A 26,506-nucleotide genomic window follows, 5' to 3' on the forward strand; every position below is an offset into this window, starting at 1 on the left:
TTGGCCAGGATGGTCTTGATCCCATGACCTCAGGATCTGCCTGCCTCGGTCTCCCAAAGTGCTGAGATTATAGTAATGAGCCACCGCGCCCGGCCAAAGCAGCCTTTTCCTTAATTGTAGTTCCTCAGTTTTACATTTTTGATGGGTACTGGTGTCCCTATAGTGGGAGATGTCACAGAATAGGGAACCAAGGGATGGAAAATGGTGGGTTTGGGGATATGTTGTGAAAGCAAGCCTCTGGCTAATGCTGAATAGCCAGTGACTTGTATCCTCAGAATGGTTTCAGAGAAGCATGTTTCTCAGAGATAGCTTCATTATTGGGTCTCCTCTCCCCAGGGATAAGTGAAGGTTAGGTAGATGTAATAGATTGTGACACCTCTCATTTAAGGATCTAAAATAAATTTAAAACACTGTTGAGACAAACATTTCCAAGTGAATATCTTTCTGCTTGCAGTGATGGGATTTCTGTAGGGCTTGAATTGGTTGCTTGCTTTTCCTTCCTTACTGAATACGGCGTAGGCAGCTGCATAGCCAGGCACAGCTTGCTGCCTGGTGTCTGTCCCTGCCTGAACAGTAGGGAGTGCTGCTGTTTTGTGTAGACAGTCTGTGACTCCTCTGGTGCATTTTGAGTCCCCTCTGACTCTGTGAAGGCTTCCGCTTGAATGTCCACCCAGAGGACAATTTGAACTGGTATGTTAAGGAATTTTATTCATCTTTTACCTTCTCTCTTTTTTAGCGGGGAGGTGTAGAGGGTTGTTCCAGTTGTGCTTTAAAGTGAAAACTGTGTATTCTGTAGGAAATTGGGTAAAGAAAGCTGAGTAGCAGATAGCTTTGCTAAAAAGTAGCATTTGGATAGCGCTCACCTTCTGTTTTTTTCTGAATGAAGCACCCAGCATAAGTACCTTGCAATATTTGTAGAATTATTCCAAGTCATATACCTATGGCCAGGCGCAATGGCTCACGCCTTTAATCCCAACACTTTGGAAGGTCGAGATGGGTGGATCACTTGAGGTCAGGAGTTTGAAGACCAACCTGGCCAACATGGCAAGACCTCATCTCTACTAAAAAATACAAAAATTAGCCAGGCATGGTGGTGGGGCCCTGTAATCCCAGCTACTCAGGAGGCTGAGGCAGGAGAATCACTTGAACCTGGGAGGCGGAGGTTGCAGTGAACTGAGATTGCGCTTCAGCCTGGGTGACAAGAGTGAGAGTGAGAGTCTATCTCAAAAAATGTATATCTATGTATGTATCTATACCTGTGACTTCCGCTTATCTATGTGAAATTTATATTGACATTCCACTCCTAGAATAGTAGGTTTTTTTTTTTTTTTTTTTGAGATGGAGTCTCACTCTGTTGCCCAGGCTGGATTGCAGTGGCACAATCTAGGCTCACTGCAACCTCCGTCTCCTGGGTTCAAATAGTAATTCTCCTGCCTCAGCCTCCCAAGTAGGTGGGATTACAGGCACCCGCCATCATGCCTGGCTAGTTTTTGTATTTTTGTGGAGGTTGGGGGTTTCACCATGTTACCCAGGCTGGTCTTGAACTCCTGACCTTGGGTGATCCACCGGCCTTGGCCTCCCAAAGTGCTGGGATTACAGACGTGAGCCACCTTGCCCAGCCTAGATTTTTTTTTTTTTTTTTTTTTTGAGACGGAGTCTCGCTGTGTCGCCCAGGCTGGAGTGCAGTGGCGTGATCTCAGCTCACTGCAAGCTCCGCCTCCCAGGTTCACACCGTTCTCCTGCCTCAGCCTCCCGAGTAGCTGGGACTACAGGCGCCCACCACACCACCGCGCCTGGCTAATTTTTGTATTTTTAGTAGAGATGGGGTTTCACTGTGGTCTCGATCTCCTGACCTTGTGATCCGCCTGCCTCGGCCTCCAAAAGTGCTAGGATTACAGGCGTGAGCCACCGCGCCCGGCCTTTTTTTTTTTTAAATAAACTTTTTGCTGGGCATGGTGGCTCACACCTGTAATCCCAACATTTTAGGAGGCCGAGGTGGGTGGATCACCTGAGGTTGGGAGTTTGAGACCAGCCTGACCAACATGGAGAAACCCCATATCTACTAAAAATACAAAATTAGCCAGGTGTGGTGGCACATGCCTGTAATCCCAGCTACTCGGGAGGCTGAGGCAGGAGAATCACTTGAACTCGGGAGTCAGAGGTTGCATTGAGCCAAGATCACGCCATTGCACTCTAGCCTGGGCAATAGGAGCAAAACTCCGTCTCAAAACACAAAAATAAAAAGCATTTTTTTTCTGGCCAGGTGTGGTGGCTCATGCCTGTAATCTTAGCACTTTGGGAGGCTGAGGCGGTGGATTGCCTGAGCTCAAGAGTTTGAGACCAGCCTGGGCAACATAGTGAAACCCCATCTCTACTAAAATACAAAAAATTAGCCAGGCATGGTGGCACGTGCCTGTAGTCCCAGCTACTAGGGAGGCTGAGGCATGAGAATCGCTTGAACCTGGGAGGTGAAGGTTGCAGTGAGCCGAGATCCCATCACTGCACTCCGGCCTGGGCAATAGAATGAAACTGTCTCCAAAAAAAAGAAACTAAATGACTTGCTTTTGGTAAGATGGAATAGAAGTTAGGCTCCTGGGCTCCTTTTACTTTATTCTGTCATGAAGGTCAGGGAGAGTGCAACATGAAACAGGCCCTGTGACATGCCATTAGGGACAAGAGGTCTCCGACCGTGGGAAGGAGGAAAGAATTTCTACTCTGACTGGCCAAGATCCCGTGAATTCTGAAGGGTGGAGGGCATTTCTAGATCAACAGGCAACTAGTAAATTTGACTGAATAAAATAAATGGGGCACCACAATCATAGAGTAAGGCGACATTTGGGGAGTAGTAAATATAAGAGGAATGCATAAGGGGCATTGACTCATTTGCAGTATAAAGTATTATATTAATAACTTAAAGGAAAAGAAAAGTATATTTTTCTTTTCTTTTCTTTTCTTTTTTTTGAGACAGAGTCTTACTCTGTTGCCCAGACTGGAGTGCATTGGCGATCTCAGCTCACTGCAAGCCTCACCTCCTGGGTTCATGCCATTCTCCTGCCTCAGCCTCCTGAGTAGCTGGGACTGGAACTACAGGTGCCTGTCACCATGCCTGGCTAATTTTTTTTTTTGTACTTTTAGTAGAGACACGGTTTCACTGTGTTAACCAGGATGGTCACGATCTCCTTACCTCGTGATCCACCTGCCTCAGCGTCCCAGGTAGCTGGGATTACAGGTGCATGTCACCACGCCGGGCTAATTTTTGTATTTTTAGTAGAGATGGGGTTTCACTATATTGGTCAGGCTGGTCTCGAACTCCTGACCTTGTGATCCGTCTGCCTCGGACTCCAAAGTGCTGGGATTACAGGCGTGAGCCACCACATCCTGCCAAGAAAGGTATCTTTTTCTTTTTTTTTTTTTTTTTTTTTTTTTTGAGGAGGAGTCTCGCTTTGTCGCCCGGACTGGAGTGCAGTGGCCGGATCTCAGCTCACTGCAAGCTCCGCCTCCCGGGTTTACGCCATTCTCCTGCCTCAGCCTCCCCAGTAGCTGGGACTACAGGCGCCCGCCACCTCGTCCGGCTAGTTTTGTATTTTTAGTAGAGACGGGGTTTCACCGTGTTAGCCAGGATGGTCTCGATCTCCTGACCTCGTGATCCGCCCGTCTCGGCCTCCCAAAGTGCTGGGATTACAGGCTTGAGCCACCGCGCCCGGCCGAAAGGTATCTTTTTCTAAAAAATTTCTCAGTGCCAATAAAATACACTCCAAAATCAAAGGCCACTAAACACTCCTCTGCTTTGCCAAAATAAATCACTTTATCTTCAGTTGTAATTTCAACAAAACTGAATTTTTTTTCTTCCACTTCAGGAATAACAGAATACGTAAAGAAAATGAAAACAAAACCTTATTTAGGCTGCTGCGTCTGTTTTGATTTAAGCTATTATTAATGCTTTTGGAAGAGCTTAACTTTATTAAAAATATTATTCTAGCCAAATACTTGAAATAAAAGCAGTGTGGCAGCCATGTTCAGTGGCTCGTGTCTGTAATTCCAGCACTTTGGGAGGCTGAGGCTGGAGGATTGCTTGAGCCCAGGAATTTGAGACCAGCCTGGGCAATGAAGTGAAATCCCATCTTGACAAAAAACTAAAAAATTTAGCCAGGCGTTGTGGTGTGTTCCTGTGGTCCCAGGTACGCAGGAGGCTGAGGCAGAAGGGTTGCTTGAGCCCAGGAGGTCAAGGCTGCAGCAAACCATGTTCACCCCACTGTACTGCAGCCTGGGTGACAGTGAGCCTTTAAAAAAAAAAACAAAACCAGGCCGGGCACAGTGGTTCACACCTGTAATCCCAGCACTTTGGGAGGTCGAGGCGGGTGGATTACGAGGTCAGGAGATCGAGACCATCCTGGCTAACACGATGAAACCCCGTCTCTACTAAAAATACAAAAAAATCAGCCGGTCATGATGGTGGGCACCTGTAGTCCCAGCTACTCGGAAGGCTGAGGCAGGAGAATGGCATGAACCTGGGAGGCAGAGCTTGCAGTGAGCTGAGATTGCGCCACTGCACTCCAGCCTGGGTGACAGACTCTGTCTCAAAAAATAAACAAAATAAAAATAAATAAATAAGCTCTTTTCTCAAAAAAAAAAAAAAAATTGTCCGGCATGGTGGCATGTGCCTGTAATCCCAGCTACTCGGGAGGCTGAGGTGGGAGAATTGCTTGAACCCGGGAGGTGGGGGTTGCGGTGAGCTGAGATTGCGCCACTGTACTCCAGCCTGGGTGACGGAGCGAGACTTTGTCTCAAAAAAAAAAAAAAAAGAAAAAATCAAACCACAGTGTAGTGTGCTTTTTGTCATATAAAATTGGAATCCACATTTCCTGGGTTACAAATGTTGCAGAATAATGAAACCATGCTAGTCTATTTTTCTTTTATTTATTTATTTATTTTTATTATACTTCAAGTTCTAGGGTACATGTGCATAACGTGCAGGTTTGTTACATATGTATACTTGTGCCATGTTGGTGTGCTGCACCCATCAACTCGTCAGCACCCATCGATTCATCATTTATATCATGTATAACTCCCCAATGCAGTCCCTCCCCCCTCCCCATAATAGGCCCCAGTGTGTGATGTTCCCCTTGCTAGTCTATTTTTCATGCAGTGAGGTGGAATAAATTTTAAAATGATTAAGAATCTCATCCCTGTTTTAATAATCTGCAAATACGTGATATGTCAAGCAATTCCAGAGAGAACCCAGCCATGTTAATGACATTTTTAAAACTACCACACAATTAATTCTGTATTAGTGGAGGCTGGCTGAAGTTTCTGATTACTTCTTTAATTGTTAAAAGTTAGACTAGTTGGCCCAACACAGAGATCTTGCTTAAGTGTTCAACTTGGAAGTACTTAGAGAGAAAATGGAAATTTTTGTAGGGCACCTAATTTGGGGCATGTTGCAATGTCAACTACGATGTTTTAATGTGTTTTTAATTCAGTTGAGCTGTAAATGTGCAAAGTTGGCTAGCAATCATAAGCCCAAGTTGTCTGATGTAATCACATGATGCTGAGCCCTGCTAAGACCTGTGTGATACCAAATGATTCCCTTGGCCGTGTTTGTTGGAGTAATTAGTGTCAGCAATGAATGAATGCTGAATTCAGAGAGAGATAATGTAACTGCATGTGTAAAGGATATATGGATTTTAACCAACATTTATTGTAGAAGAGCAAGTTTTCAAAGTTGCAGTTTTCTTTTTTTTTTTTGAGACGGAGTCTCGCTCTGTCGCCCAGGCTGGAGTGCAGTGGCCGGATCTCAGCTCACTGCAAGCTGCGCCTCCCGGGTTCACGCCATTCTCCTGCCTCAGCCTCCCAAGTAGCTGGGACTACAGGCGCCTGCCACCTCGCCCGGCTAGTTTTTTGTATATTTTAGTAGAGACGGGGTTTCACCGTGTTAGCCAGGATGGTCTCGATCTCCTGACCTCGTGATCCGCCCGTCTCGGCCTCCCAAAGTGCTGGGATTACAGGCTTGAGCCACCGCGCCCGGCCCAAAGTTGCAGTTTTCTTACTGGTGGGTGGTTTTGTTTTTTTGAGACAGAGTCTTGCTCTGTCACTCAGGCTAGAGTGCAGTGGTACAATCACAGCTCATTGCAGCCTCAACCTCCTGGGCTCAAGCAATCCTCCCATCTTAGCCTCCCAAGTAGGTGGGACTACAGACATGCACCACCATGCCCAGCTAATTTTTTAATTTTTGTAGAGACAGAGTCTCCCTGTGTTTTCCAGGCTGTTCTCAAACTCCTGCGCTCAAGCAGTCCTCCTGTCTTTGTCTCCCAAAGTGTTGGGATTACAGGTGTGAGACATTGTGCCCAGCAAGGTTATTTTTGAAAAACAAAGACATACATTTTAAAATAGCAAAGGAGACCACGAATGGGATGTCTTCTCTGAAAGCCAGGCCGTCCAGTGCTGATCCTGTTGTGGGAGATCCTCCACGCATCCAAAGAGGACAGATTTTTTTGGAAAACCTTTCAGTAGCTGTTTGCACACAACTGTATTACTGTCAATTAAAATGAAAAGACTGGGTTGGTGGAGGTGGAGTCCTTCCCAGCATCTCTTGGTGAATCAGAGCTGTGAAGCTGATTCTGCTTAGAAGTTGACGCAAGGATTTGGTGGGAGAACTGGATAAATTAGTTTTAATCTAAAAGCGTTGATACTAACAGGATGTAGGGGAAAATATAAACTTCTAGGACTTAGGAGACCTGTGCAGCCATCTTGGGTGCCTTACTAGCTCTTCCTCTGTTGGAGGATAGGTGAAATTATTGCCATAACCACCTCAGAAGGCCATTTGAAAATCTTAGGCCAGGTGTAGCGGCTCACGCCTGTAATCCCAGCACTTCGGGAGGCGGAGGCGGGCGGATCACAAGGTCAGGAGATCGAGACCATCCTGGCTAACACGGTGAAACCCAGTCTCTACTAAAAATACAAAAAATTAGCCAGGCACAGTGGCAGGCACCTGTAATCCCAGCTACTCAGGAAGCTGAGGCAGGAGAATCTCTTGAACCGGGAGGTGGAGGTTGCAGTGAGCCGAGATCGTGCCACTGCACTCTAGCCTGGGCGACAGAGCGAGACTCCGTCTCAAAAAAAAAAAGAAAATCTTGGCCAGGTGTGGTGGCTGACGCCTATAATCCTAGCACTTTGAGAGGCCTAGGCAGGCGGATCATTTGCAGTCAGGAGTTTGAGACCAGTCTGGCCAACGTGATGAAACCCCATGTCTACTAAAAATATAAAAATTAGCTGGGCATGGTGGCACATGCCTGTAATCCCAGCTGCTTAGGAGGCTAAGGTGAGAGAGCACTTGAACCCAGGAGGCAGAGGCTGCAGTGAGCCGAGTTCATGCTACTGCACTCCAGCCTGGGCCAAAGAGTGAGACTCCATCAAAAAAAAAAAAAAAAAAAATTCAAAATCTTCATTGGAAATGCTTTGAAAATCTGAAACAACACTACAAATATATTGTAGTTGTTAATAGTACCATCAGATCAGTTATGGCCAAATCTATATTTTACTGTGGTATAATATTTAAGAGTTTAATCTGAATTTAATTTTGTAGCCACAGAAAATAATCTGTAGTTTAGTGCATTGGGAATCCTTTTTTTTTCTTTTTTAATTGATCTAGGTGAAGCTAATTAATCCTAATTCTTCTTTTCTCAGTACTGGTGTGTTTCAGTAGGTACATGTTATAACCTCACTTGCTTATCAGATGAATTGACCCTGGCAGTGAGTGAGTGACAGATGCCACCACCAGACTGCCCTCAATTCCAGTGTTAACCTGCTCTTCTTCTTTTCCAGTCCCATGCCTTTGACATCTCATCCTTCAGTCCCTTTGCTGTAAAGGCAACTTGAACAAGCTTCAGCCCTTTCTCAGACTTCCAGGGCAGGACTTGAATGGATTTTACCCTGGAATTGTTCCTGATGCAGCCTTGTTCAGTTCTTGCTGCTGCCATGCTGGATTCCAAAGATCCATTCTTTCCTCGACTGGTCTCACAGGGTCAGGCCCATTGATTAAAGCTTGTTGTGTATTTGGTCGGGAGGTTCAAAATGAAGGAGGGACTCCAGTCCACTTTGGGCATTGGACCTGGAGGCAAAAAATCAGCGTTCAGTCTAAAAGCACTAAGTGCCCATTGTTTAGGCAGCTGTTAATCAGCCACGTTTCTATGAAAATAAGTCCTTTTCATGAGGCAGTTGTGTGGGAATAGCTAATTCTGGCCTGATGCTGTGCAGTGTGAGGTTAAAAACATGGCAACTTGTCACAACACAATTCTTCTTGTTCTTTTTGCTGTGGGCTGACTCTACATTACTTGCTTTGTTTGCTCTAGAATGGAATCTACTCACCATTTACTAAAATGAAATGCATTTCTTTAGGGAGGCAAAGTCCAGTTCACTAGGTCTTGCATCTTAAAGAGAAAGGAGCCCTGCTTCCTCTTTGACTTATTGTTAGGAATGTCATTTAGCTTATTTAAATACCGATTTTGGTTCTGGGGTTGAATATTATATGCAGGGTGTCTTGGTTTAAACAAATTTATACGTATTGTTTTACATATATTGTCCATGTCTTATTCCTCCTAGTACAGATTGATTTTCAAAATAGTTAGCAGTAAGTGGAGGCAAGCATTAGAGAGAAAGCTTGGCATAGTAGAAAGTACACAAGCTTTGTATTCTGACAAATGTGGGTAACGTCCTGACCTGACCTCAGGGAAGTTATTTAACCCCCAGGCCTTATTTCCTTCTTTGAAAAATGGGAATAATGATGTTCACCAGACTCTGTTTTATAGAGGATGATGTATGGAAGGTACCTGACCTCAGTAATTATTAGTAACCGTCCACCAAAATAATCCTTTGCGTTTTTTCTAGAAGCCAGTCCTGAACTCCCCAACCTCCATAGGGGTAGTGTTTTAGGAAAGAGGAGGCTGGGGCACCTTTCAGCAGCCCTGTACTTTCACTTTCGATTAACAGGCTTTATACTGCTGACACAGGGTCTCCCCGGGTACCTAGATGTCTTGGTTTTCCTCAGAGATTTGCATATTCTTAGCCACTAGCCAACTGAAGAAGAGGCTAGATCTCTGATAGAGTTTGGGCCTAATGTCTTACTTTGGAATTTGCTACTCCATTTCTTCACAGCAGTTTGACTAATCAAAATCCAGTTTGAGCAAGTCCTTTGTTCGAATCCCTTGGCATGTCTGCTCTTAAAGGATAGGCTCCTCAGAGTTTTTATAAGCACTTTGCTTAATTTAGAGTTACAGGGTGGTGTATACTGTGTAGTAGGATTTCAGTTGGTCCTTTAAATCTTGGAATTGGGGGATCTTTCTTGAAGATTTTTAATAGCAGATGGCCTCTTTTCAGCATCGTGATAGTTGGTTTAAACAGTTACTCAAGCAGATTTGTATCCATCACATTTCAAATCTGTCAGCATTTATAGGTCATTCCCATTTTCCTTCTCCTTTCTTCTAGCAGCCTTTTCATGTTAGTAGGGCTTACCAGGACAGTGATGGAGAAGAATGGAGAGGGAGGATCACCTCAATAAAAGGAGGGCGGCTTTGCCAGTTTCTAGTTTAAAATACGTAAGTAAATCACAAATCTCCCTAATGCACATAACCATAGACTCAAGCTATAAATTGCTATACCATCGCCAGGGTTTAAGAACTAAGACTTTTGCCCCCACTTCAGGCAACTCTGAACTAGGTTCTTTTTTCCATGTGAACAACAGGAAAAGAAAGATGCTTTTTTTTCTGTTGAAACAGGATCATAACAAAAATGATCAGGTACTTAATGTTGCAGTAATCAATTCCGTAAAGAATTATCTTTATCACTTGAGAGTAGAGTGATTTTGGGTATCTTGATAGAGGTTAAAACATTGTTGGTCATGTCTGATTTGATTCTAGGTACTTGCTCAGAAATCTAATTCCCCAATTATATAACATTGTTCCTTTAGGAAAGTATACTTTGTCTAATGGCATAGTTTCAAAAGATACATCTTAGAGGTAGGGAAAAAATTCTGCTATAACCCAGTTGTTGAATATATAAGGTACTGGAGGGAGTACAAAGAGGGCAGCAAGTACCCACATAGATGTGATGGGAGGAGGGAACACCAGTGGATGGGTGTTTCTTATAGTATGGCACTGGCAGCCTGTACCTCATATATCCCTGTCATCGATGGTCTTAGTCTCTGCTGTCACTCAACTCTGTTCCTGTCTTAAACACCAACATGCTATGCTTTTAACTCTTTTGCCACCTGCCTTTGCTCTGCTTGTTCTTTCAGTGACAAATGCATGAGCCACTTTTCAGGAGATGAAATTATTAAAACTCTTGAGGATATGACCTATTTCACATTGAGAAATAAGTTGCCCCTGAATGGAGTAACCTTTTTCCTGTAAGTTTACAAAAGAGGCAGCAGTTGTGACACTGTGGAAGGAGAAAGAAAAATTCCTTGCCCTGAGGGAATGTCTAAATTTGTCTGTCCTGCGGGGGGATGAAAGGCAGAAATAGTGAGGTGAGGCAAGAACGTAAGAGGGGTTTTCTTGATTTAGTTTGAATGTATCTAAGTGACAAAAAGCATCTGAAGAACTTGGATTCTTTCATTGGCACCTCCTTTTGGTCCATTGGCCTATTGAACAAATCTATAAATTCCTTCAAGTATCACACTAACTTTCAGCTCAATGTGCTGCAGGCTCTAGACCAAAGGTTGCTCCTAGAAGATTACAGAAGTTATTCCCTTTGTACAGTAACATGATTCTCTTTCTCTTTCATTTTCAGGGAAGCAGAGACTTTCAAGGAACAAGGAAATGCATACTATGCCAAGAAAGATTACAATGAAGCTTATAATTATTATACAAAAGCCATAGGTGAGAAAGACTTGATACTTATGCTAGAAAACATTTACTTGCCAAATATTATTAAAGTAGCTGCCAGTCGTGGTGGCCCATGCCTGTAATCCCAGCACTTTGGGAGGCCGAAGCAGGCAGATCACTTTAGATCAGGAGTTTGAGAACAGTCTGACCAATATGACGAAACCCTGCTTCTATTAAAAATACAAAAATTAGCTGGGCCTGGTGGCGGGCACCTGTAATCCCAGCTACTTGGGAGACTGAGTCAGGAGAATTGCCCAAACTTGGGAGGTGGAGGTTGCAGTGAGCCAAGACTGTGCCACTGCACTCCAGCCTGGGCAACAAAGCAAGACTTCATCTCAAAAAGATAAAAAAAATAGGCCAGACATAGTGGCTCACGCCTATAATCCCAGCACTTTGGGAGGCCAAGGTGGGCGAATTACCTAAAGTCAGGAGTTCGAGACCAGCCTGGCTAACATGGTGAAATCTCATCTCTACAAAATACTAAAATTAGCTGGGCGTGGTGGCACGTGCCTGTAATCCCAGCTACTAGGGAGGCTGAGGCAGGAGAATTGCTTGAACCCGGGAAGGTGGAGGTTGCAGTGAGCCAAGATTGCGCCATTGCACTCCAGCCTGGGGGACGACCAAAGAACTCCATCTCAAAAATTAAAAAATAAAAAAAGTAGCTTCTTTCTGAGAAGTAGCCTTTTGCCTAATGGGTTGATAACTATTACTGTATGAACTCCTTCAGGCTTGATTTCATGAATGGGCCGGACGTGGTGACTCACGCCTATAATCCCAGCATTTTGGGAGGCCGAGGCTGTTGGATCACCTGAGATCAGTTCTCCCCTAATTTGCTTACCCCAACTCAACATGCACATTTCTTTTCAGCCTGGTGAACATGGTGAAACCCCATCTCTACTAAAAATACAAAAATTAGCTAGGTGTGGCGGGCGCTTGTAATCCCAGCTACTGGGGAGGCTGGGGCAGGAGAACTGCTTGAACCTTGGAGGCAGAAGCTGTAGTGAGCTGAGATCACGCCACTGCACTCCAGCGTAGGCAACAAGAGCGAATCTCCCGTCTCAAAAAAAAAAAATCTCATGAATGATAACTTTTTTCTTTTTCTTTTTAACACTTTAAATTTTTTAAAATAGAGACAGGGTCTTACCGTGTTGCCCCGGGTGGTCTCAAACTCCTGGACTCAAGCGATCCTCCTGCCTTGGCCTCCCAAAGTGCTGGAATTACAGGCATGAGCCACCACGCCCAGCTGTGATAGCTTCTAACTGGGGTGGGTAGTTTTTCTTTTGACAAATTAAAGGCAATTCCAGAAACACTGAATGTTATGGCAAAACAGTACCCACCTAAATGCATTTCACTCATTGCCAATTCATTTACTACCTCAGAAAATGGCCTTTGTACATAAAAGAAGTCTTAGTTATCTCCATGCTTAATTTGCCAGCATATTTTAATCCCATGTCAGCATTCTTCTCACCTAATTTGCTTACCCCAACTTAACACGCACATTTCATTTTAATGTCTCATTATACAAAACAGTTCATTAAGATTAATAAGCTGCCTCGCCCCTCAAAAGATAATCACTGCACTTTAAAGCTGTACCTTGTTTTATTTTAAAACTGATTTTATCATTGCTGCTGTCCATTTGCACAAGCAGTCAGAAATTTGGATGCAAACTTTTATTTATTTATTTTGGGGACAGTGTCACTGTCACCCAGACTGGAGTATAGTGGCACAATCTCGGTTCACTGCCAGCTTCATCTCCTAGTTTCAAGTGATTTTCATGCCTTAGCCACCTGAGTAGCTGGAATTATAGGTGTGTGCTCGGCTATTTTTTGTATTTTAGCAGAGACAGCGTTTTGCCATGTTGGCCAGGCTGATCTCAAACTCCTGACCCCAAGTGATCTGCCCACCTCGGCCTCCCAGAGTGCTGAGATTATAGGTGTGAGCCACCGTGCTGGCTGTGGCGTTCTGAAGAGTGTGTCAGGGCTGGGTGCAGTGGTTCACTCCTGTAATCCCAGCCCTTTGGGAGACTGAGGCAGATGGATCACTTGAGGCCAGGAGTTAAAGACCAGCCTGGCCAACATGGCAAAACCCCATCTCAACAAAAAATACAAAAATTAGCTGGATGTGGTGGCATGTGTCTGTGGTCCCAGCTACTCAGGAGGCTGAGATAGGAAGATGTCTTGAGCCCACGAGGCAGAGGATGCAGTGAGCAGAGATCATGCCACTGTACTCCAGCGTGGTCAACAGAGCCAGACTGTGCCTCAAATAATAAATAAAAATACAAAAATTAGCCAGGTGTGGTGGCGCATGCCTGTAATCCCAGCTGCTTGGCTACTTGGCACGCTAAGGCACGAGAATCACTTGAACCCAGGAGGCAGAGGTTACAGTAAGCCGAGATAGCACCACGGCACTCTAGCCTGTGCAACAGAGTGAGACCCTGTCTCCACGAAGAAAATAGAGTTTATCAGCATTACAGATAGATTCCCTTAACATTGGTTGGAGGGAGATGGCCTCTAAGTTTTTTGTTTGTTTGTTTGTTTGTTTGAGACAGGGTCTTCCTCTGTTGCCCAGGCTGGAGTGCAGTGGTGTGGTCTTGGATCACTGCAACCTCCACCTCCCAGATGCAAGCAGTTCTCATGTTTCAGCCTCCTGAGTAGCTGGAATTACAGGTGCCCGCCACCTCGCCCAGCTATTTTTTTTTTTTTTTTGTATTTTAGTACAGATGGGGTTGTGCCATGTTTACTAGGCTGGTCTCGAACTCCTGATCTCAAGTGGTCTGCCTTCTTGGCCTCCCAAAGTGTTGGGATTACGGGCATGAGCCACTGCACCCAGCCCCCTCTTAAGTTTTCAAAGCAGGAACTTCTTCTAAACTTTGTTTTACATTCTTCTGTCTTTCCTATAGATATGTGTCCTAAAAATGCTAGCTATTATGGTAATCGAGCAGCCACCTTGATGATGCTTGGAAGGTTCCGGGAAGCTCTTGGAGACGCACAACAGTCAGTGAGGTTGGATGACAGTTTTGTCCGGGTATGTATGTAATGGGGCTGTTTGGGGAAGGCTGGGTTGCTACAGTTGAGTTTCTCTAGCCCATTGTTTCTCAACCCTGACACTACTGACATTTGGGACCAGATTATTCTTTGTTGTGGGGGACTATACTGTGCACTGTGGGTTGTTTAGCATCATCTCTGACTTTTAATCACTGGGTATGAGTAGCGTCCCCTCTGCACAATTGTAACAACCAAAAATGTCTCCTAACATTGCCACATGTCCCCTGGAGGTCAAATTGCCCAGGTTGGGAACTGCTGTAGTCATTTTCATTCTGTATTAGTTTTGTTTGTTTTTGTTTTTGTTTTTGAGATGGAGTCTCGCTCTGTCGCCCAGGCTGGAGTGCAATGGCGTGATCTCAGCTCACTGCTACTTCAGTCTCTCAGGTTCAAGCAATTCTCCTGCCTCATCCTCCAGAGTAGCTGGGACCACAGGCATAAGCCACCACACCCGGCTAATTTTTGTATTTTTAGTAGAGACGGAGTTTCACCATGTTGGCCAGGCTGGTCTCGAACTCCTGACCTCGAGTGATCCATATGCCTCAGCCCCCAAAGTGCTGGGATTACAGGTGTGAGCCACTGCGCCCGGCCTCTATGTTTGTTTCGTGCGGGTGTTTGTTGCTGCTGTTGATTTCTTTCCACTTGGCCAATCATGCTGCTTTTCTTCCCTCTTGGTGTTCTTTTAGGGACATCTTCGAGAGGGCAAGTGCCACCTCTCTCTAGGGAATGCCATGGCAGCATGTCGCAGCTTCCAGAGAGCCCTAGAACTGGATCATAAAAATGCTCAGGCACAACAAGAGGTACGGGTCTGATGCTGTTTCTATCAAAAGAGGCAGTATGGTATATTTGGGAGGAGTGGCTACTTGAAAGTCAGAACTGAGGTCTGGTCTCACTTCTGCCATCAGCACACCTGGGTGACTTTAGGCGAGCTTCATAGTGTCTCTAAGTCTCAGCTTCCTAATCTGTAAAATGAGTTTTGAATATGATTGACAGCTTTTAAAAATCTGTGAAAATTGAAGCATTTCTGAGATGGCTGGGGAATAGGCAGATGCTTCCAGGGACTGATTTAAGTGAGGTTAAAGAATTTAAGAGTTTGGAACTTAGTGAGCCCCTGTCTTCACAAAGAAAATCTTTTAATTAGCCAGGCCTGGTGCCATGCACCTGTGATCCCAGCCACTCAGGAGGCTCAAGTGGGAGGATTGCTTGTGCTCAGAAGGTTGAAGCTGAGCCATGATCGCACCACTGCACTGTAGTCTAGGCAACAGAGCAAGAACCTATCTCAAAAAAAATAAAAATAAAAAAGAATTTGAGTAAATTCAAGCCCTGATGAAATTGGTAGCAGCTAAAACATGTTTTAATTACATTTCCATATACAGTATGTGTCGCTTAATGACAGGCATACATTTCGTTAGGTGATTTTGTCACTGTGTAGACATCATAAAGTATACTTACACAAACCTGGGTGGCGTAGCCTGCCACACACCTAGGCTATATGGCAGTAGCTTCTGGACTACAAACCTTTATAGCGCGAATATTGTAAGCAGCTATAACACAGTGGTATTTGTGTATCTAAACAGAAAAGGTACAGTAAAAATACGGTATTATAATCTTACAGGAGCACTGCCATATATACAGTTCATTGTTGACCAGAGCGTATGACTGTATATACAGTTTACCCTAGATGCATTTCAGTGAGAATCTCAAAACGTATGCTCAATCCCTAGCAATGCATTGCCTTTATTTTATGTATATCAAGCATGACACTTGTGTTCTGACTTGAAGTTCAAACTGAGGGTGAAGTTTGGGTCTAGCCCTTCTGTTAAGGAGTCTTGACTGTATCTTCATCAATTTGGTTTGTGAAATGTCTGTGGTTCTGATTTTCTTGGAAGAAAATCTTCTAGAGACATCTATGAGAGGGCAAGTGCCACCTTTCTCTAGGGAATGCCATGGCAGCCTGTCACAGTTGCCAGAGAGCCCTAGAACTGGATCATAAAAGTGGCCACTCAAAACAGGAGATATGAGTCTGACCCTGTCTCTATCAAAAGAGGCAGTGTGGTATATTTACTCAATTCAAATTCATCAATGCCTTGTTAATTTTTTTGTGGTTGTTTAATCTACAGCTTCATTAAAACTTTCCTATGTCTGATTTTCTGGTGTAGTTCAAGAATGCTAATGCAGTCATGGAATATGAGAAAATAGCAGAAACAGATTTTGAGAAGCGAGATTTTCGGAAGGTACAGTACAACCATGAGATAATCTCATCTGCCCTTTGTCACAAATTCCCATTCGTGTGTGTGTATGATAATTAAGAGGAGTAGTATGGCACAAAAGATCTAGAATAGTAAATTATCACTTAAATTAGGCTTTTGACTTTTCCTCTTAAAAATGTTTTGTGCTAAGGTACTTATTAATATATTTGGCCCTATAATGAAAGGTAAAATAAGTGTGCCACTTGAGTTTGTTTCTATTGTTGATGTAAAGCACTGGCCAATGGTAGGTATACTGCTTAATAAAGGGAAAGCCAGCTGGAATTAAATATTAGGTTTGGATAATCTTTTTTTTTTTTTTTTTTTTTGAGACCTAGTCTCACTCTGTCACCCAGGCTGGAGCACCGTGGCTAACTGCAAATCTCCACCTCCTGGGTTCAAGCGATTCAAGTGATTCTCCTGTCTCAGCCACCTTGGGATTACAGGCGCATGCCACCACACCCAGCTAATTTTTGTAGTTTTTTTTTTTTTTTTTTGAGATGGAGTTTCGCTGTGTCTCCCAGGCTGGAGTGCAGTGGCGTAATCTCGGCTCACTGCAACCTCCACATCCCAAGTTCAAGTGATTCTCCTGCCTCAACCTCCTGAGTAGCTGGGATTATAGGCATGTGCCACCACGCCCAGCTAATTTTTGTATTTTTAGTAGAGACAGGGTTTCACCATGTTGGTCAGACTGGTCTCAAACTCCTGACCTCCTGATCTGCTCGCCTCAGCTCCCAGAGTGCTGGGATTACAGGCGTGAGCCACCGCACCTGGCCCTTTTTCTTTTTTTTTTTTTTTTCAAGTGGAGACAGAGTTTTACCATGTTGGCCAGGCTGGTCTCAAACTCCTGAGCTCAACTGATCCTCTGGCCTCAGCCTCCCACAGTGCTGGATTACAGGTGTGAGCTACCACACCTGGCCCTGGATAATCCATTTTTATTTGAATAATAAGAGCTGGCTTTAACTTCTGCTTTTAAATCAGAAATAAGGAGCTGGGCAATGCCATGCCTATAGCCCAGCTACTTGGGAGGCTGAGGCAGTAGGATTGCTTGAGGCCAGGAGTTCTGGGCTATAGTGCACTATGCTGATTGGGTGTCTACCCTAAGTTTGGCATAAATATGGTGACCTCCTGGGACCAGGGAACCACCAGGTTGCTTACAGTGGGGTGAGCTGCCCCAGGTTGGAAACAAAGCAAATTAGAACTCCCATACTGATCAGTAGTGGGATTGAGCCTGTGGAAAAACCCCTGCACTCCTGTCTGGGCAACATAATGAAGCCTTGTCTCTTAAAAAAAAAAGAACAAAAATGGGAGAAGCCCCTTTTACATTTTTGAATAGTGTGCTTAACCTGTCGTCCCCTTCTTTTTGGCATTAGACTGTCTTTAGATGTTAGACTGTGTGGTAGTTCTTGAAAATTTACATGTCAAAGGGTAGACATCTGAAATGTGAGAAAGGTATAAAAGTTCTAGATACCTTTCTTTCTCTCTTTTTTTTTAGATGGAGTTTCGCTCTTGTTGCCCAGGCTGGAGTACAGTGGTGCGATCTTGGCTCACTGCAACCTCCGCCTCCCAGGTTCAAGCGATTCTCCTGCCTCAGTCTCCCGAGTAGCTGGGATTACAGGCATGCGCCACCATGCCCGGCTAATTTTGTATTTTTTTAGTAGAGATGGGGTTTCTCCATGTTGGTCAGGCTGGTCTCGTACTTCCAACCTCAGGTGATCCACCCGCCTTGGCCTCCCAAAGTGCTGGGATTACAGGCATGAGCCACTGCGCCTGGCCAAAAGTTCTAGATATCTTTCTAGACCTTGCAGTTATTATACTTTATCTATATAACTCCTTTCTTCTTTAGATGGTGCTTGGATATAGTTTTCACTTGAGTTTCTGAAAGGGAGGTAGGTAACCCCCAAAAGGTTAAAAACCACTGATCAGGAGAGATTTTCTGCATCCCTTATGTTTGTGACTACTGTCCAAAGAACAAAGTTGTCACTTCATATGTGGGAATTTGCTCAGTGCTTTTTGGAGCATGTGCTGAGTAAATGTTTGATAAGCAGGTACATTAAGAATCATTCACATTCACTGATAGTCTTTTATTTGGTAATGTATATATCTGATTAGCTTCTGCACAGTCCCAGCAGTAACTTATTAGCATCCCTCTTCTGTCCATTGGTTTTAATAACCACAGTTGTCTTTGTAGTGTAATTCGTAAGTTTGTTTTGTTTGGCGTGTGTGTGTGTTTGGAAAGCAGTTCTGCCTACTGTCACGTTTTCTGAGGTTTACATAGGCAAAAGCTTTGTCTTGAGAGGCAGTCTTTTGGGTTTCTTTTCTCTCTTGCCTACTCTGGAGCCAGAATCCTGAGTTTGTGACAGAATCCTCTGTTTGTGACATCCCAGCCCCCCCACTGTAGCTCATGGTGATGTCACAAATGAAGAATTATGATCCTGGCGGGGGAAACAGATGAACTTGGAAGAAACAAAAGATCTTCTTTGCCTGCAGCTGTCCCTAGTCATGGGGAGGTGGGGGTGGGAAGTGAGGCGCTGATGAGCCCCATGATGAGCAGGACCAGCTCTGCACAAAACGGGGTCCTTGTGAAGGCAGCGGGGTGTGGCTGCTGACATATGACTGACTTCTTCCTGCCCCCTCATTCCTTTTCCATCTGAGGGGGGCAGGACAGTTAGCACAACTCTACCTGTGTAATGCTTAAGTTTTCATATTGTCCTTAGAACTTTCAGGACATGTCAAGCGTGGTGGCTCATGTCTGTAATCCCAGCACTTTGGGAGGCCAAGGCGGGCGGATCACCTGAGGTCGGGAGTACGAGACCAGCCTGACCAACATGGAGAAATCCTATCTTTACTAAAACTACAAAAAATTAGCCAGGCATGGTGGTGCATGTCTATAATCCCAGCTACTCTAGAGGCGAAGGCAGGGGAATTGCTTGAATCCGGGAGGCAGAGGTTGCAGTGAGCTGAGATCATGCCATTGCACTGCAGCCTGGGCAACAAGAACGAAACTCCATCTCAAAAAAAAAAAAAAAAAACTTTCAGGACAGTAACCTGTGCCACTGAAGGAGAGGCATTCCTGTCACTGCTGTGTGACACTGCAGAAAGTCTTCTCAGTGAACAGCTGGTAAGCTGGTAGAGTTTACTGATTTGCTCATATTTTAAATTTCAGTTTTGGAATCAGTGCTATTCATGGTTCAAAAACTAGAAAGTATTGCCAGGTGCAGTGGCTCATGCCTGTAATCCCAGCACTTTGGGAGGCCAAGGCAGGAGGATCACTTGAGGCCAGGAGTTTGAGACCAGCCTAGGCAACTTATTGAGACCCTGTCTCTACAGATAATTTTAAAAATTAGCTGAGTGTGGTGACATGTGCCTGCAGTCCAAACTACTCGTGAGGCTGAGGCAGGAGAATCACTGGAGCCTGGGAGATCAAGGCTGCAGTGAGCCATGATTGCACCACTAATACTCCAGCCTGAACAGCAGAGCAAGACCCCATCTCAAAAACAAAAACAAACAAAAGTTAGAAAGTATGAAAAATATTCAGTGACGAGTGTCCCCTCCACCTTGTCCTCTCTTCGCCCAGTTCTCACTCCCCTAAGCTAGCCACTGTTCTTATGTCTTCTATTTTCTTCTGTAGTTTTGTTGTACATATATAAAATAAAGATCCTGGATTTTCTGCCTTTACTTAGCATGAAAGATGTATGCTTTTTGGCAGTTCTGCACCTTTAAAAAAAAATTACTGAATAGCTCTTGGAACTCTCCATATTAGTACATGAAGAGCTTCTTCATTTTATTTTAGAACTACATAGTATTCTATTATATGCATGTCCATATTATCTAACCAGTCTCCTGTTGATGGAATTTGAATTTTTCTGCTTGTAAGTTTTCAGAGTTTATCTCTTCCTGATCCCCACGGCCAGATTCTTAGAGGGACTAGGTGTCCTTTAACTCCACATTTCTCCTTTGGTTCATTTATTCTTGGAGTGAATGTGATTCAGCAAGGCTCTCCCAGGAATAAATAGCAGCTAAACCAAAACTGAAAGCTCAGAGGACAAACTAGTAAAAAGATGGTTTATGAGGCTGAAAGAGTAAATTAATCCCCACCTTTTTGTGTGTGTGAGAGCTCCTTGGCTTGTGGTTTGTATAGTGGCATATTGGGAATAGTAATCTGATGTAACCTATTTAGAACCATTTAAAATAACTATTTTAAGGCCGGGTGTGATGGCTCACGCCTGTAATCCCAGCACTTTGGGAGGCTGAGGAGGGCAGATCACGAGGTCCGGAGATCAAGACCATCCTGGTTAACATGGTGAAACCCTGTCTTTATTAAAAATACAAAAAAAAATTAGCTCGGCATGGTGGCGGGCACCTGTAGTCCCAGCTACTCGGGAGGCTGAGGCAGAATGGTGTGAACCCGGGAGGCGGAGATTGCAGTGAGCCGAGATCGCGCCACTGCACTCCAGCCTGGGCAACAGAGCGAGACTCTGTCTCAAAAAAAAAAAAGTTATAATATTGCCTATTTCGTAAAATTGTTGTTGTGAGGATTAAATGGGTTCATATATAAAGGCACCCAGTAAATGTTCACTGTCCTCATTATCCTCTGGAATCTTTGCTCTCCTCATTTCAGTGCGTTTATTTAATGAATTAGGTATGTTTTTAAACTTTGATATTACTTAATAGTGGACCCAAAGACTTCTTTGAGCTTTGAGTCTGTTTCCTGTGACTAAACTGAAGTGAAGATATTTCTGGAGTCCCTGATGAAGAGCCTTATTTGTTTTCTTCTTCCCCACAGGTTGTTTTCTGCATGGACCGTGCCCTAGAATTTGCCCCTGCCTGCCATCGCTTCAAAATCCTCAAGGCAGAATGTTTAGCAATGCTGGGTCGTTATCCAGAAGCACAGTCTGTGGCTAGGTATGCAGTCAGGCCAGTTGGGCATTAAAATGCCAGATACCATTGGTCTGATGGTGTCCGGCAGCTTCACCACAGGATATGGTCCCCAGAGCTGGCCAGCTACGGCTGATGGGACCCTCTTAAGACTTAAAGATTAGACCAGCTTTGAAAACCCATAGGGTATACAGGAGTATAGTAGTATAGCAGGTACTTGAGCTATATATGAAAGAACAGATTGTGTTATGGGAGTTTTTTGTGGTTTTTGTTTGTTTGTTTAAGGTAGTCCTTTTCTTCCTACTCCACTGGTTGGCAAACTTTCTGCAAAGGGCCAGATTTTATAGCCTTTGCAGGCCACAGGGTCTCTGTTGCAACTAACTCAACTCTGCCATTGCAGTGCAAAGGCTGCCCTAGATAATAGATGAACCAATAGGTGTGGCTGTTTCAATAGAGTTTTATTTACAAAAACCAGTGGCAGAAAGGATATGGCGCTGTGGGCTGTAGTTTGCCAAACCCTGTTCTAGTTTAATGAGGATTGTAAGACACAAGATGTGTGTTAAAGATAATTACAGGTAGTTTATTTGGGGAAAGTTTGGGAACAGTTCTTGGGAATCTGTCTACCTTTGGATATTTTGAATGCTAGACACATGGTCAAGGAAAAAACTGGCCACAATGGTAGTAATGGTGGGGACATTCTAAAGCACAGCTCAGTGTGCCCTTTTTTGACTCTTGCAGTGACATTCTACGAATGGATTCCACCAATGCAGATGCTCTGTATGTACGAGGTCTTTGCCTTTATTACGAAGATTGTATTGAGAAGGCAGTTCAGTTTTTCGTACAGGCTCTCAGGATGGCTCCTGACCACGAGAAAGCCTGCATTGCCTGCAGAGTAAGTTCTAGTCACCAGACCTAACTGGGAAAGAAAGCTTCCTTTTGGGACCTTTAAGATGGCTAGAGGGGAAGGTTTTAGAATCGCAAGGAATGTCATAGTCTTTCCTCCTGCTTTGCAAGCATGCTTGGTCCTTATTAGAAATGGTTTTAGGACTACTTTTATTTACCTAAAGGTAAGTTCGATCATATAGGGTCGGATGCATTTAATATCTAAGAAGGTTTTGTTTTGTTTTTCCCCTCAGTGAAGATAGATAGTAATACTTGCCCTGGGAAGTGGAGGCAGACCCAGTAACATAGGTCTTTTTGGTAACTCTTGGTTCCTCCTGTCCACTCTGTAGAAAGCTCAAATGAGCAACAGATAGCCCAGATTGGGGGCTGGCAGGGCTCTGTGATGCTAAACTACCATAAGCCAAGAACTTGAAAATAGACTCTGGCTTCTCTGTGCAAGTGATCTGAGGCTTTGTGGATATGAACTGATCTTCCCCTTGCTTTTTTCTGTAGAATGCCAAAGCACTCAAAGCAAAGAAAGAAGATGGGAATAAAGCATTTAAGGAAGGAAATTACAAACTAGCATATGAACTGTACACAGAAGCCCTGGGGATAGACCCCAACAATATAAAAACAAATGCTAAACTCTACTGTAATCGGGGTACGGTTAATTCCAAGGTAAGCTCTTGATCTAGATCTTGGGGCCTATAGATATATTTTTAAGGGGCATCAAAAGGTCTTGGGAAATCTGCCCAATGAGGGTGAGCAAGATGAAAGAGGAAAAGTTGTTATGGTTAATAGCTTGTTAGGAACTCCCTTCGAAGAGGCAAGCTTTTGTCATCTCCATGGAATTTGAGGGCAATTGGACAATTTGCAAGGATATTCTCACCTGTTCTTTAAGGTCCCTTTCCTCCAGTAAGAGAATGGCTAGGGGCTGTGGGATAATCTTAAGCAGCCACTGTTGCTTTTCTGTTGTTGTTTTGCTTATGCAAGTGATCATTTATTTTTTAGGAGTGATTTGGAGGAAGAGTATGAGGCAAGCTTGTTGTTTTTCTCCAGTGTAACTGATGGTCACCATGCATGGTTGAAAATGGCCTGAGTGCTTTTGTGGCCCTACACAACATGAGAAACAAAAAGTAGACTCCTTGCCCTTGCAGAATTCTAGCAGTTAAAAATCAGAGTGATTTCTGATCCCTCTAGGTGGCCTCTGGAATAAAGTAGGGCAGGAACCAGCCTTGCTATGTCCATGTTTTCACTGGGCACTAACATGGTATGGTAAAGGTAGTTTATCCTTGAAGACAGATGTGCCTGTCTTGTATCATATACAAGAGAAATCAGTTTTGAAGTTGCTGTCCATAGTCCTGGTGTCAAAGAACTAGAGCTTAATATGACATTTAGGGGGCCAGCATGACTGATCCTCTTAGAGTTTTGAAGCCATGCTCACAGCTTCTGAGCTCCCTCAGTCACCAAAGATGTGAAGTATGATTGCTCTCTCTCTCCTGAAGCTTAGGAAACTAGATGATGCAATAGAAGACTGCACAAATGCAGTGAAGCTTGATGACACTTACATAAAAGCCTACTTGAGAAGAGCTCAGTGGTAAGTGCCTCTGGTGGGTGGGGGGAAGTGGGAGTTGCCGCTGGCCTCAGGGGAATTGCCTTGTGGATGACGAAGCAGACCCAGAGATGTTGTGAGGTCATTTGGTCCTTCCCCCTGCCTCTAGGTGGGATTGTTCCAGCCCTAGACTATCTTTATAGACCTCCAGCGGAGGAGATTGCACAAGCTCCCTCAGTCTCCCATGCCTGTGTCTAACGCCCCTCACGGTCAGTAAGTTTCCTCTGATGCCTGACCCAAATGCCTTTTGTTAAAGTTTAAATCCATTTCCTTTGGAGATTTTATTTTGTGTTGTACACTTATGCTCTAACTTGGCACAGTGCTTGACACATAGGTGCTCACTGAGTAAATGTTTTGTTGAATGAATGTATGGTGCTTGGAAAAGAAAGTAACTCTTAGAGACAGTTGAGAGTTGCATTTCATCCTGTTTGTTCTGGGTGAGGGAAGACAGTCTTAGAGTTGGAAGAGATGTAATCCGGCTCAGCCTCCCAGGATAAAGGAAATTCCTTTTGAAATACCCTGGATGGCTACTCTCTGCTTGAATGTTTTGAGTGGAGGGCACTCTGTCTGACAGGGTGATTATAAGCCAGGATGTGCCTACCTCTAATGCTCAGATTTGCCCCAGAGTCAGGGTGCTCCCTGGAATAGTTGCTCCTCTTACTCTTAGACCCGCCAGCTGGTTTTCTCCAGATAGGAACAGGGCTAGGAGAAACCTTTCTGAGAAATCCACCTCTTCTGATTTCAGATGATTCTCTAGGTGGAGAAGAACTTCCCGTCTTTAAAGTTCTTTAAAGAAGACGTATTTGTTGTATACTAATCCTCCAGCACCTGCTCCACTCCTTATAAAATGTCACACCCAAAGAACAGATGCTGTCACTGACGCCTGATGAGCCAGTAGTTTAAGCTTCCTTGGCTCATCAGTGGTACAGAGTATCTCATGGACTGCCTCCCACTTAGTTTTCTCAAAATTATCTCAATTAAAATAGGAAAACTGCTGCTGTGTGTGATGCTTTTTTTTTTAAAGTGAATTTCTAAGTCAGTGACTAAGTCTGTCCAACAGAAACATACATGGAATTATAACTTCTGAGACCGACTGTCAGTCATTCCATCTTTGCAAACCACTGGCACACAGAAGCAGAAGCTTTGGAAGACAAAAAGAGCACCCTTTGATTCAGCCAAAGACTGACTTTAACAGATGCAAAATGCTATATACATGAAGGTGTTTACTGCAATTTCATCTATAATAGCAAAAAAAAAAAAAAAAAAAGGCATGGGGAGAATCACCTACATGTCCAGTGGGAAGAGGGTGGCTAGATACTTGATACTGTATCAACTTAATGGAATGCTCTGTATATGGAATGCCAGGGGATGGAAGGAGAAGAGAAAATTCATTTTGTTTAGTTTTTTTGGGATGGAGTCTGGCTATGTCGCTCAGACTGGAGTGCAGTGGCACCATCTTGGCTCATTGCAACCTCCACCTCCTGAGTTCAAGCGAGTTTCCTGCTTCAGCCTCCAAAGTAGCTGGGATTACCGGCACATGCCACCACACCCAGCTAATTTTTGTATTTTTAGTGGAGACGGTGTTTCATCGTGTTGGCCAGGCTGTTCTCAAACTCCTGATTGCAAGTGATCTGCCTGTCTTGGCCTCCCAAAATTCTGGAATTACAGGCAGACATGAGCCACCACGCCCGGCCTTTTTTTTTTTTTTTTTTTTTTTTTTTTCAAAGCAAGCTCCCAGCCAACACCATAGAAAGTTCTTGATTTGCTTGGAGGATAATTGGATGGAGGATTATTTTCTTCTTTGTTTATGTGCAAGAAACAAAAATAAGGAATTGGTTTGATCAGACAACTTCTTATCTTTGTGGTAGAAACAGAACTGCCCTTCTTGGAGTGGCTCTGCCTCTGAGATCACTACAGGGGAGACAGCATGCCCTGTTCAGCTGGCTGAGTATTTGGCAACAATCTCCTGAAGCAGCTGGAATTGACAAGAAGTACTGGAGATTAGCTCGGGCCAAACTCTTACCTCTGGCCTGACCACTGCTGCAGTCTGCCTCAACTTACCCCTAAAGTTGGGGAGATGCCACCTGCACATCTTTGCTACACATGCCATCATGAACTAGAGTTCACCCTTCCTCCCTAAAGCCCTATTTACTTTTCTACTTCAACTTTATTTTTTTTTTTTTTTTTTGAGACGGAGTCTGGCTCTGTCTCCCAGGCTGGAGTGCAGTGTGGCCAGATCTCAGCTCACTGCAAGCTCTGCCTCCCGGGTTTACGCCATTCTCCTGCCTCAGCCTCCCGAGTAGCTGGGACTACAGGCGCCCACCACCTTGCCCGGCTAGTTTTTTGTATTTTTTTTTAGTAGAGACGGGGTTTCAACGTGTTAGCCAGGATGGTCTCGATCTCCTGACCTCGTGATCCGCCCGTCTCGGCCTCCCAAAGTGCTGGGATTACAGGCTTGAGCCACCGCGCCCGGCTGGAATCTAGTGTTAATGAGCTCGCTGACATGAAAGATGTTAAACTCTTGTCTGTTATGGTACTTGCACATATTCTCCCCATTTGCTGGTTTTTTTTTTAATGCTTTTTTAAGGTTCTTTCTGAAATAGATGGTTTTCATGTTTATGTGGTTGAATCTCTTAGCAACATAGTGAGACCCGATCTCTATAAAGATATATGTATATATGTTGTTATTTCAGACGGAGTCTTGCTCTGTCGCCCAGGCTGGAGTGCAGTGGCACAATCTCAGCTCACTGCAAGCTCTGCCTCCCGGGTTCACGCCATTCTCCTGCCTCAGCCTCCCAAGTAGCTGGGACTACAGGCGCCCGCCACCACACCCGGCTAATTTTTTGTATTTTTAGTAGAGACAAGGTTTCACCGTGTTAGCCAGGATGGTCTCGACCTCCTGACCTCATGATCCGCCCACCTCAGCCTCCCAAAGTGCTAGGATTACAGGCTTGAGTCACCGTGCCCGGC

At 44.4% G+C, this 26,506-nt stretch overlaps 1 protein-coding gene across 2 annotated transcripts in view; it reads left to right on the forward strand.

The window, feature by feature from the left end:
- Positions 1 to 26,506, forward strand: part of DNAJC7 (DnaJ heat shock protein family (Hsp40) member C7) — a 43,613-nt gene that overhangs the window by 7,906 nt on the left and 9,201 nt on the right. For both annotated transcript variants that reach the window (XM_033183008.1, XM_033183009.1), the window contains exons 2-9: positions 10,783 to 10,871; positions 13,777 to 13,901; positions 14,605 to 14,718; positions 16,078 to 16,152; positions 20,951 to 21,069; positions 21,781 to 21,934; positions 22,438 to 22,602; positions 23,430 to 23,521. In XM_033183008.1, coding sequence (XP_033038899.1) covers positions 10,783 to 10,871; positions 13,777 to 13,901; positions 14,605 to 14,718; positions 16,078 to 16,152; positions 20,951 to 21,069; positions 21,781 to 21,934; positions 22,438 to 22,602; positions 23,430 to 23,521 — 933 coding nt within the window. The remainder of the gene's footprint in view (positions 1 to 10,782; positions 10,872 to 13,776; positions 13,902 to 14,604; positions 14,719 to 16,077; positions 16,153 to 20,950; positions 21,070 to 21,780; positions 21,935 to 22,437; positions 22,603 to 23,429; positions 23,522 to 26,506) is intronic.

Source organism: Trachypithecus francoisi, unplaced genomic scaffold, assembly GCF_009764315.1.
Source record: "Trachypithecus francoisi isolate TF-2019V2 unplaced genomic scaffold, Tfra_2.0 Lachesis_group20, whole genome shotgun sequence".
NCBI classification, from domain to species: Eukaryota; Metazoa; Chordata; class Mammalia; order Primates; family Cercopithecidae; genus Trachypithecus; species Trachypithecus francoisi.